The following is a 12007-nucleotide window of genomic DNA, read 5'->3' on the forward strand; positions in this document are numbered from 1 at the left end:
TATTGGCTGAGAAAGCGACTTGTGTGAATGCCATCATTTCTTGTCTTGCCAGACGAGCTTGATTTTTCGATTCAGTCATTTTATCACCTGCCAAGGGCACTAAACCTTCTCGCGTCTTTCCAGCGCCACCGGGCGTCGATCATTGCATGGACCGCTGCTTGTTCCATCCAGTTTAGATGTAAGCTCAGGCACCCTTTCTTGGCCCAATTGTGAACGTGGAATCTCTCATCCCAATCGGAAAAAAAAGGACCGCGGACTTAACCTGCGGGCCGAATGATCTCAAACATGAGCTGTCTCTCCCTCCCCCCCCCATTCCTTTTCTCTTGCTCTTCTCTGGCTGAGTTTTGGGTTCTTTTCTGTCGATCTGCCTGTTTCCTTCTTGGCAGAAACAGAATCCTCCATGTGGGGGGGGGGGGGGGGGGGGGGCATATGAATCTTGTCGGTCTGGACGCAAATGTGATCTTCATCTTCACCATCCCTACCGGACCCCTCGCATGTATTGGGATATCTGTTGTCCTATCGCTGATGAGCTACCCACATGGCTCCATGTTTCCCCTACTATTTGTTTTTCATTATTTGTTCTCACGTCGCTCCGCCCCGGATCTTCGGAGTGCCAATGCATACTGACGTTGATCAGCAGACGCCCTGGTCCTGACCTGTGTGCTCAGGCACGGCTAGGTCGGCTGCTTCATGCAATTTTTCTTGTCCATGCGCCGGGCCTCTTTCTGAGTGGGATGGTGGAGAGCGCACTGTGGTATGCGGATCAAGGTCTTGGTGACTCCAAAAAGCCTCCCCCTGCCTTTCTAGTTTTGAGGGGGTCTGGAGCTTTGTGTATAAAAACATTCGTGGCATTCCAGTCAACACAGACGCCAATCACTGCCACGGATATCATTTCTCAACCAGCCTGGGGTAGATTTCATCTCGCCGCGTCGGTTTTCAAACAATCGCCCTTTTGTCCCAACCATCTTCCTGTCCAACAACTCTCGTCTCTCCTTCAAATTTCACAGTTGTTCTTTTTTCTGTTGGCATTACAGCTCTGGTATTGCTGATGAGCATACAGAAGCTTCCAGCCTGAGCATTGTGATTCCGTCCACTCCTTACCTTACTTTCCTTTCTTCCTATTCGCATTGACTCGCTGAATTGGAATCAAAAACCACAATGCGGCTGAGAGACATCGGTGTTTTGACGGCGTCGCTGGTTGCCTGTGTTGGTGCCGCGTCAACCTTCTCGCCTGCACGTCCCCCAGCGTTGCCGCTGGCGGTCAAGTCCCCTTATTTGAGTACCTGGCAGGATGCCGGCAGGGATGGGGGCAATGGGGGATATTTGGCCGGGCAGTGGCCTGTCTTTTGGAAGTACGTAAGAAGCTCGACGATGACGATGTTCACATTTTTGGACGGGATATATCACTAACGAGTGTGCTTATAGTAACCAAGTGACGGGTTGGTGTGGTTTGATTCGCGTAGATGGTACCACCTATACTTGGATGGGTCTCCCCAACACCCAGCTGGTGGATCAAACGGCCTTCGAATACACTTCCACCAAGAGTATCTTCACAATGAACGTGGGCGGAAAAGTCGAAATGAACATCACTTTCATGTCTCCACTCACACCAGACGATTTTAAGCGCCAATCTCTCGTCTTCACCTACTTGAACGTCGATGTCTCCTCTTTGGATGGCAATGAGCATGATGTGCAGCTTTACGCGGATATTTCTGCCGGTTTGTCTTCAGTGACCCCCGTGCTATGCCTTCCCAGCATACTAATTTTGGATAGAATGGGTCACTGGTGACCATTCTGCTGTCGCACAGTGGGATTATGGAACGTCAGAGGGCGTCGCATATCACAAGGTGTTCCGACAGACTCAATTGGCCTTCTCCGAAACAAACCAACAAGCCGACTGGGGTAACTGGTACTGGGCAACCGACGCCACGAAGGGAATGACCCACCAGTCTGGCCAAGACTCGGTGGTACGAGGGCAATTCACAAACAATGGAGCTCTCACTAACGGCGTGGACACCAACTACCGCGCGATCAACAAGGACTGGCCAGTGTTTGGATTCGCATCCAACCTAGGTAAGGTCACGTCAACGCCCGTCAGCACTCTTTTCTCTCTTGGTCTCACTCAGGACGAGGCCATTCAATTCGAGGGCGCGTCTGGTTATGCTCCTGTCCCTTCTCTATGGAAAAGCTACTTCAACACCGACGTGGCGGCCCTTACATTCTTTCACAAGGACTTTGCAGAGTCAGCGGGTCTGTCGGGCTCCTTCGATAGCAAGGTTGCCAAAGACTCCATTGCGGCTGCCGGCCAGAACTATCTCACTCTGACCTCGCTGTCGGCCCGACAAGCCTTCGGTGCCACCCAACTGTGCGGTACGCCTGATCGGACCTATGTCTTCCTGAAAGAGATTTCCTCGGATGGTAACATGAATACCGTCGATGTGATCTTCCCCGCGTATCCAATCTTCTTGTATGCCAACCCGCAATATCTGAAGCTGGTTTTGGATCCCTTGTTCATCAATCAAGAGAGCGGGTATTACCCTCAGAGCTATGCCATGCACGACCTGGGCTCCAGCTACCCTAACGCCACTGGGCACAACGACGGGAAAGATGAGGCGATGCCCCTGGAGGAATGTGGAAACATGATCATCATGACCTTGGCTTACGCCCAAAAGGCTGGGGACACGGACTATCTTCACGCTCACTACAACATCCTCAAGAAGTGGGTCAGCTACCTGGTGGACGAGGCCTTGTACCCAGCAAATCAGATCTCTACCGACGACTTTGCGGGATCTCTAGCGTGAGTGCATCGGAAAACCTTCCAAGTGAGGACTGGTGAAGTGACGCTGACTTTTCAAATAAGTAATCAAACCAACCTGGCCCTGAAGGGAATGATTGGCATTCAGGCCATGTCCGTGATTGCTGAAGAGACGGGTCATGCTGACGATGCCAAGAGCTATTCCAATATCGCTCACGACTACATCGCTCAGTGGCAGACTCTGGCCATTAACTCAAAGGCCAATCCCCCTCACACCACCCTATCGTATGGGGATGAGAACAGCCACGGTACGGTTCCCCCCCCCCCCCCCCCTCTCTCTTCCCCTTGTATACCGGCTTCGGAATTAATTGCAATGCTCATGGTATCCGTAGGTCTCCTTTACAATCTGTTTGCCGATGCTCAGCTTGGGCTGCACTTGGTGCCTCAAAGTGTTTACCAGATGCAGAGCGACTTTTACCCTACCGTTACTAACAACTATGGTGTGCCGTTGGACACTCGCCACACATACACCAAGGGTGAGTTTCGCTCAATATAATCCAGATTCTTGCAGGTAACACAGGCTGACATGTTTCTAGGTGACTGGGAGTGTTTTGTTGCCGCCATTGCCAGTACCTCTACGCGGGATATGTTTATCAACGACCTCGCCAAATGGATCAATGAGACTCCGACGAACCGCGCCTTGACCGATCTCTACGACACCGTCTCGGGAGAGTGAGTACATTCGAAACCGTTCATCCTGGCCACCACTTGAGCCGTTTGCTGACCAACCTTAGTTATCCTGGAATCACTTTTGTTGCACGACCAGTGATGGGTGGCTCCTTTGCGCCGCTTCTCGTTGCGTAAAAAGGGAGGATTCTTCTGTTCGCTGCCTGTCAATTCTTCTTTCCTACCATTTCCTCGCACATGATCGTGGTGTGCCGATCGCCGCTCGCTCACTGTGATATCCTCATTCTTTGCCTTGCGATTGCGTCGCTGTATGTCTTGATACCCATTGATTAGCTCGCTGTGCTTTTCCAAATGGTAGGGCTTGATAATGCGCTCTTTGTTTCAATCGCGTCGAGATGTCAGGCACGCTATGTGCAAAGCGGAGCTGGGAGACAGGATGCGCTCTCGTACTGCTTCTGAAGATGGATTAGGGTCGACCATTAAATAAAGTCCAATATTCTTATTCTTATTATGATCATCATAAATTTTCTCCAAAAGCGCGTCAATCGCAGCCTAGCTTGACAATCCTTTATCCCACCTAATGCCATATTCTTGGTGCCTTTGAATTGAACCACAAGATAGCCTATCGTACGGACGATAACACCGAGAATACATCCCAAATTTTCTCAAAATTCAAACCTATCTTGAAATGTAGTCGTCCATATCTTGTATGCGTTGTTGATTAAATTCAAAGTGACAGTCTCCAACGACTCCGTGAGGCGGCAGGCCGAGTACCTCTAGAACAGGTCCGTTCCCGACCTCTTGTCTTCCATCTATTCCGATGCCACGACATGACTCCAAATTTGATCACTTCCTTTGCCGATCGTCTCGGCAACTCTCCAACCAACTTGGTCTGATGGCGTTGGGGTAACACCACAGTTGCAGCCACAGCCGCGGGGGGCCGACGGAGCGGCGCGTGTCGTGAGGGGGGAAAAAGATAAGAAGCGGAGACGTGAAAACGAATGAAGATGCAGACGTCACCTGCTTGACGACGATAATTGGAATCGAGATGCAGGACGACCTTTTTTTTTCTTCTTCCTTTTCTTCCCCCACGTCTACCATCACCATGAAAGGCTCAACGCTTCTAGGATGGGCATCAGTGCCCACGGCTCTTGCTCTGGGCATTCCCCCGCAAGTGGTGCTCTCTGGCAAGATCACCAAAGGACTCAAGACGTTGAATCCGTTTGCTGCCAAAAGTGAGGTCTGTCCGCAAGCACCCAAGATTACATTGCCTGAGGATGGGTTCCATTCTTCCTTGGATTTTCTCAAGGATAAGGAGTTCCGTGCGCGTCAGGCAACACGACTGTCTCGGGCAGTGCAGGTCCCGACGACCGTGGGCGATTTTGCGACAGATCCATATGATGAGTCCTTTGAGCCAATTGTCAAGTTTCAGTCGCTTCTCAAGGAGATGTTTCCTCTAATGTGAGTGCTCTGTCTTATTACCATCCAGACATGCAGTTGTAGTCCTTCCTGGCCGTGCACTGACCAGATCCTCGCCTACTGTATCTATCCAGTCACGCCAAAGCAAAAGTAGAACACGTCAATCGCTTGGGCCTAGTCTTCACTCTACAGGGAAGTGATACCGCCCGTAAACCGATCTTGTTCATGGCACATCAGGACGTCGTGCCAATCGATGACCCCTCCGACTGGACGCATCCCCCCTTCTCCGGTCTCTTTGACGGCGAGTGGATCTGGGGCCGCGGCTCGAGCGACTGTAAAAACACCCTGATCGGCGTACTTTCGGGTGTGGAAGATCTTCTCTCGCAGAAATGGCGTCCTCAGCGCACGATTGTTCTCGCCTTTGGATTCGACGAAGAGTCGCACGGCTTCCTTGGAGCGGGCTCCATCTCCGCCGTCCTCGAGGAGAGATACGGCAAGGATAGCTTCGAGTTTGTCCTCGATGAGGGTGGCACAGGCTTGCAGAGCCTCGGAAACGATAGCAATGTTCTCTATGCCCTGCCCGCTGTCGGCGAAAAGGGGAGCCTTGACCTGGTGCTGGAGCTTGCCGTCCCGGGAGGTCACAGTAGTGTGCCGCCTGCGCATACGGGCATTGGGATCATGTCTGAGATCATCTACGAGCTGGAACGCAAAGAACTGTTCTCCCCACGTCTTGATCCCTCGCACCCGTCCTTTGGGACGCTTGAATGTCAAACCCGGTATTCGCCGGACTCTGTTGAGCCTTGGCTCGCCGACAAACTGGCGGAAGGCGACCCTGAAGCGCTCGCCGAGGCCATCGCCAACTCCCGTGGTCGCGCGGTCCGGTATACTCTCCAAACCTCCCAAGCGGCCGATCTCTTCAACGGTGGCGTCAAGACGAATGCTCTACCAGAGAAAACTTCCGCAGTGGTCAATTATCGCGTTGCATTGCACATGACCCCCGACCAACTGCGCGATCGTGCCGTCCGGATCATCAAACCCATCGCCGATGCCCACAACGTCACTCTTCATGTCGATTTCCCTGGAATGGCCACTACCAGAGACGAATTTGGCGGAACGGGCGATCGTTCTCTGACCCTTTCACCCCTCATGGAGCCTCTTAGTCCTGCTCCCATCTCTCCCACCGACCCCTTGACCTCCAAGACCTGGGCGCGATTCTCGGGCGTGGCACGGAGTGTCTTTGAGTCCCACCCGAACCCCTTGATTTCCAAGGACAGTGCGGAATCCAAGTCGACCCCGACGGTTGTGGTCACTGGAGACATCATGACTGGAAACACCGACACGCGGTTCTACTGGTCTTTGACGAAGAACATCTACCGATGGAGTCCATCCCGCCAGGGTGGCTGGTATAATATCCACACGGTGGATGAACGGGTCCACCTTGATGTTCATCTGGAGGGAATCATGGTCTATTACGGTATGTTTATATATGTCATGGGTGGCTGTTTGCCGTGTTGCTTCCCAATTGACCATTCCTGGCTGAGCTGACTGATACTTTGTTCAATTGTCTAGATCTCATCCGTGCTTTTGACCATTGGACTGATTGAGTCTGGGTGACCTGATACAGCATATATTGCGAGAGGGTGGTATCACACCATGGGCATTCAGTGTAGGCTGACTTGCCTTTGATCAGGCCAGCTGAAATTTCGACCGGCACTGAGGGCAACTTAGCATGAAAAAGACTGGTAGAACAAGGATGCCCCTCGACCATGTAGCTCTTGTTGAGCTTTCCCAATTTCCAGAGTTGAACTTTTCTCAAGCTCAAATATGATGACCTTGCAAATTTAATCCAGTGCATACTGTAGGACTCATTGAACCAGAAATGAACTGATCAAAGGTGAGATGGATCATGCGGGGAACAGCATTCGCAGACTTTCCGAATGGGGAGAAATGCAAACATCAAAACTGGTCGCCCCCCCTTGACCGCCCCCGATCATGGACCAGCGATAATGTGCCCAGCCATTGAAGGTCTCACACACCCACAATGTACTACTATTGCAGGCCAATTGATCACAGTAGTCAGTTCCCGGTAGTGGTACACATACCTGATAGGTATATCGCTACACAAATTGGCAGTGACCACACACATGACCATATAGTACCGTAGTTGACGCTCATCCACACGTACCTCGGCATTGCTTTGTTTTCCCGTCCATCCTCCTCTGCCGCTTTGGCTGATCAACCCCTGGCTCAAGTCCCATGTATAGAATGTATGTAGTATGCACAAGGTTTTTCCAAAGCTCTGAATAGTCATGTACACCTCTGATTCTTCCTCAGCCATTCATTCCCAGAGTCAGTGGCGAGTGTCGACTGATCTCGGAGCCTCTCCCGTAGGCAAGGGGATCTAAAGTCGGGGGAGTTTTGGGGGTCTGACCGGATGTGGTTTCAGATGAGAGGTGGATATCCGGGGGGAGAGGGATCCAAAACGGCTCAAATGGATTGGTGTGTTAGTCCCTCAAAAAGCAGAAGGAAAGGGGGATTGACGAAAGGGAGGAGGACGAACCATAATCGGATCACTTTGTGAAGTGAAGCAGGATGATCATTCCACGAAGTCAATCATGACATGGTATAGGTAGAGGGGGTATCTGATTCTAATTATTCATCTTCCCCCCCCCCCCCCTTTTTTTTTCCATAAGGGTCTTGCTCATTCCCTCCAGTTCGATTTCAGACTTGATGATTATCCTCGACTATCACCTAAAAGGAGCGCAAAAGTAGAGCTAAGAAGGGGGGGGAGGGCAAACTAAAGCTAATTAGTTTTCCGAGCGATTCTCATCTCCAACTAGTGCTAGAATTACCAGGAAATATTCCAAATCAGAGAACCGACCCAGGAACAGGAAAACATGAGCATCAGCGTTTCAGACACGATCCGAATGGGGGGAATCTGACATGCACGTTTGGTTGGTGTCGGTAGAGGATCCACCTTTTTTGGGGGCGCACTGAGGCTCCGTACTAATCACAATTCATTACTATTATTATGATTGCTGATTCCTATCGGTCTGATGGTCGGTTGACTCGGTATTGTTAGTATGATTCTCACCAGGATCATCATCATCAGGGCCCATTAAATGAGTGGTGGATCTCTGACACAATTTCCCTCAATTAGGTATTTCCCTCATCCTAATAGTTTCCTCATTCGAGTTTGTCGTAGTAACCGAGCGGCCGGACAAACGAGTTTCTGGAAAATGGTGCATGAGCCTAACCAACCGCGCCCCCCGTCAGCACGACCGCAGAAAGGGTCGCAACGGATGTTCTTACAGGTGAGACATTTCATGATTGCGGACCCTCTTTTGGATCTTTCTCTTTCTTTTGATTGACCCTTTGATCGGTGGAGACCGGGTTATCTTCCCACCCCATAATTCCATAATTTGTTCTCGGAAAGAACGAGTGACGTTGGGCAAAACAGGGCGAACTCATCTGACAATCTGACAGGGGGTTCTCTCTCCATGTGGAGCATAACTGAGTGACCCAGTCACCTTGGATCGTTCTTTTTAAAAGGACGGACCCTGTCTTACAGGCAGAGAGAGAGAGAGAGAGAAGAAAAATTTGATATCTATCAGCCCGGTGCTTGATTTCACGATAATATCCGCCTCCTCGAAACAAAAAAAACCAAACACAACAAAGATCAAACATGTATACATCGCAAGTTCTCGCCACACTGGCGCTGGCAATGCCTGCCCTCGTGAGTGCATCGACACTCTATCCCACCATGGGCTGCTATTCCGATGTTCCCGACCTCAAGAACATGACCACCAACGTCTACAACTCCTACGGTTTCTGTACGGATCACTGCCGACAGGGCAACTATAAGTTTGCCGTCGTCAGCCAAGGCGACCACTGCGCTTGCAGCAATGCTGTCCCGCCCCCCTCCTTCAAGATTGACGACGAGAAATGCAAGATCGTCTGCCCTGGTTTCCCAGAGGATTTCTGTAAGACCAAAACCGGCCCTCTCCCATATTGCTCCAGGTGCTTTTTTTCCCCCCTCCCGAGTATCCGTGGCTGACCGAGTTCTGTTCCTCTGTTCAACAGGTGGTAGCAACGTCAGCTTCAACGTCCTGAGCGTGAAGGACTCCTCCGACTTTGTCAGCTCCGTGACATCCGCCCAGGCAGCTGCAACTGCTTCTGGTGGTATCGTCGTGGCCGCGTCCACCTCGACTCCTCTGACTGCTTCGATGGCCACCACCACCGATGCAACCTGGAGCTCTGCCAGCTCCACCGCCTCGGCCACGCCAACCTTCAACGCGGCCAGCTCCATGCGTGAGGGATCTTCCCTGGCTGGTGTCCTTCTGGCCGGTCTGACTTTCCTGCTGTAAGGAACATCGTGTCTTCATTCGTTCAAGCGCTAGGAGATGGGAAAGGGGGGGCAGTGGAAGGCTTGCATGCCGGGCATGGATCATCAATGGAGATTACGTCTCGAGACCGTCTTTGCACATATGAATTCGATCGGGAATCGGGCGGGAAATGAAAAGTGGCTGGAAAAAAAGGAATCCGACATCTCTTTTTCTCAAGGGACCCTGTCTGTGACTGGGTCGCCTGAGAGAGATGAAGAACAAGGCTTATGCGTTGTGCAGGTGGTAGAAGGCGTGATATAGCCAAAAGCTCGAGTTGGGCCACACCTACCGAATAGTCAGGCAGAGATCTCTGCATGAATGTGAAGAATCTCCAGAGGGCTTTGAGGTCCTCCCGCTCTTTCGAAAATGAGTGTTGATCATCACGGCGAAGACTGTTCATCTCCGTTTCAAATGAACTAGATAGACCTTTTCAACAAATCCAAATGAGTGGAAGCCTCAGGTCGAAGTATTAGCCGGATGCGGTAGGTGAAAGACTCACGACATCGTATGGTGACTGTAAACAAGGATCAAACCTGCTCTCGAAGAAGACTCAAATGTGCTAAATGCTTCGCAAGACCAAATCCAGTTCAAACATCATGAATTACGCTCTTGTCGGTCACTAGGTCAACAACGCCCACGTCCAGATATGTACATTCGTGAGGCCCGAGATTATGTACAGGGCAAACCCAAAAAGACTTGAAGGGGAAAAAAATGAATAAATGAACAACAACGGCTAGGGGGTATATCAATAACAAAAAGAAAAAAGCAAAGAAAGGCCCTGTGCCAGACACCCCAAAACGAAAGAAGGACGATGTAAGCAAGAGACCAGCACTCCCCACGATCCACACCACATTGATTCCATCTCAGCCCGTAACATGATCAAAATTCAGAGGCAATGGAAGGCCGCATCTATTCACAGCTTTAGTATCAAGAACACCGTATCTCATCAATCATTATCTGAAGACGTACCTGATGTAGTATTTTTTGAGAGTGCGCGCACGATCTTTCATGTTGACTTGAGTGCGGTTTCCAAGCTTCGAGCCACCCTCACTGGCAGGACATATCTGATCTTGGCGTTGAATCACCGCCCACTGAGTGCCGTATCGCGCCACAAGCATGAGCAATCTTTCATCTTCTTCGTCCGACCATCTTCGTCGTCCCTTGTAGGCAGGATATGTGCTGAGAGAGGGTAGATCCGTCGTACTGGGCAAAGAATTCTCGGCGAGCCAGCGCGACTCCTTTCGAGGTGGTTGAGTCGAAGAGGCCTCCTGGTTTGCAGACCGCGCTTGCTGTGATCGAGGTGATGACTGACTAGCAGTGGTAGCCTCGAGCAGCTCAACTGACCCGCGTTGGGTCTCGACATCTAATCGCTGCCGCTTCTCGCCATGGTGCGTCCGTGTCGATATTTGGGCTCTCCGTGCAGACACGTCGTGGGTGCGGGTGTCACGATCAAAATCGTCGTCATCACTGGAATCATCATCCGAGTCTCCGCGTCCTCGCTTTCGCGAATGTGATTGGCTGGCAGGCGGGTTTTGTGTGCTTGGTCGCTTCGAAGGCTCCCGATGTCTTTGGTTAAGATGGGAATCTTCTTCGGAATCGCCGGGGGAGAAGAAAATCTTGGATGCGGTGGGCTGGGGGTCGAGCAGTGAACGATGCGGCCATGCTTGCTTGCCTCGAGCCACAGAGGGAGAAGCAAAGAACGGACTTGGACGGTGGCTGACTCGGTTGATCCGTTCAGAGCCGCGGGGACTCGCGGACATATCTTCTTGATTGGGCTGACTGATTTCAAAGTCATAGTAACTTCTGTGTAAGGTATGCTCGTCTTTTGAGTGCGACGATTCGGGCCTTTGACGAGATGTCTCGGGCCTCTGTGTTGATACCGGTTGATGGGAAGCTGGTTCCGGCTCGAGTTCTGGCTCTGGTGTTCCGGCAATTTCATCCTTGTCCGCAGTGATACCTAAGCCGAGAGGTGACTCTGGACGAGCAGAATGCTCCCCCTGTGGAGTCCGGGTTGGCGGTGGCTGCGAGGGTGCTTTTTCTGCTTGCCGCCCAGACTGGATATTCTTTGCGAGGAAAGATAGCATATCCATTCCATCAGGGTTCCGCCAGATGCTAAAAAAAAACGAGTGAGCATTGGAAGGCCAGAGTTTCGTCGACGGGTACCTACCCTTTACCCGACTTGCGTCTATTGGCGCCCTTGAGTTCTGAAGTCGTTGGCTTCGGATCCGATCGGGGGGTTGCGACATGGGGAGAAAGTGCCGTACGATCGGCTTCACGAGAGCCTGTCATTTCATTAAGCGGGGTTTTGCTGCCTTTCTCTTGGGCACGAGGCCGTTCCTGTGGAGTGGCGTTCAATGTGATAGAGGGTGAATCGTAGACTGAATCTGCAAGAATTGATCGACTTGGAGTTTCTGCCATATTTGGTCTCCTTTGACGCTTGATAGCCTTGATCAACAGATCCTGCACATCGTCGATCCTCGGATGAGACGCAACAACATCCTTGAACTCCTGTTCACGGCGCTGGGCGAAGCGTGCCACACGTAAGCAAAACCGAGCCCAGCTGAAAGACTTTTTCAGGCCGCTCAAATCGAGGTTGTCCTCTGCATCAAAAAGAGATGTTTCCAAATCATCAATGCGCAGAAGCACGTCCTCGTGCAGATTATCTGGAAGGCAGCCGTTCTGATCCTGGAACGTTCCAGGAAGATTGAAACCACGCAGCATGCCAGGATCCAGTGTCGAGTGGGGGGGTTGACTGGAGGAA

The 12007-nt window shown here is 51.4% G+C and overlaps 4 protein-coding genes across 4 annotated transcripts; 3 read left to right on the forward strand and 1 right to left on the reverse strand.

The window, feature by feature from the left end:
- Positions 1 to 1158: 1158 nt before the first annotated feature.
- POX_g08841 (Glutaminase A) lies at positions 1159 to 3619 on the forward strand (the record flags this gene model as incomplete). The annotated part of the gene is made up of 7 exons (XM_050117608.1): positions 1159 to 1352; positions 1426 to 1718; positions 1774 to 2797; positions 2861 to 3063; positions 3148 to 3291; positions 3352 to 3487; positions 3550 to 3619. 7 exons carry the CDS (start codon positions 1159 to 1161, stop codon positions 3617 to 3619), a joined length of 2064 nt encoding a protein of 687 aa, XP_049965752.1.
- Positions 3620 to 4547: 928 nt separating this feature from the next.
- POX_g08842 (uncharacterized protein) lies at positions 4548 to 6465 on the forward strand (the record flags this gene model as incomplete). Its single annotated transcript, XM_050117609.1, has 3 exons — positions 4548 to 4903; positions 4996 to 6335; positions 6431 to 6465. 3 exons carry the CDS (start codon positions 4548 to 4550, stop codon positions 6463 to 6465), a joined length of 1731 nt encoding a protein of 576 aa, XP_049965753.1.
- Positions 6466 to 8546: 2081 nt separating this feature from the next.
- Positions 8547 to 9228, forward strand: POX_g08843 (uncharacterized protein; the record flags this gene model as incomplete). The annotated part of the gene is made up of 2 exons (XM_050117610.1): positions 8547 to 8844; positions 8945 to 9228. 2 exons carry the CDS (start codon positions 8547 to 8549, stop codon positions 9226 to 9228), a joined length of 582 nt encoding a protein of 193 aa, XP_049965754.1.
- An 881-nt stretch (positions 9229 to 10109) lies between these two features.
- On the reverse strand, positions 10110 to 11967 carry POX_g08844 (uncharacterized protein; the record flags this gene model as incomplete). The annotated part of the gene is made up of 3 exons (XM_050117611.1): positions 10110 to 10155; positions 10216 to 11358; positions 11414 to 11967. 3 exons carry the CDS (start codon positions 11965 to 11967, stop codon positions 10110 to 10112), a joined length of 1743 nt encoding a protein of 580 aa, XP_049965755.1.
- Positions 11968 to 12007: the final 40 nt, after the last annotated feature.

The sequence above is a fragment of the Penicillium oxalicum genome, chromosome VII, assembly GCF_001723175.1.
Source record: "Penicillium oxalicum strain HP7-1 chromosome VII, whole genome shotgun sequence".
Taxonomy (NCBI): Eukaryota; Fungi; Ascomycota; class Eurotiomycetes; order Eurotiales; family Aspergillaceae; genus Penicillium; species Penicillium oxalicum.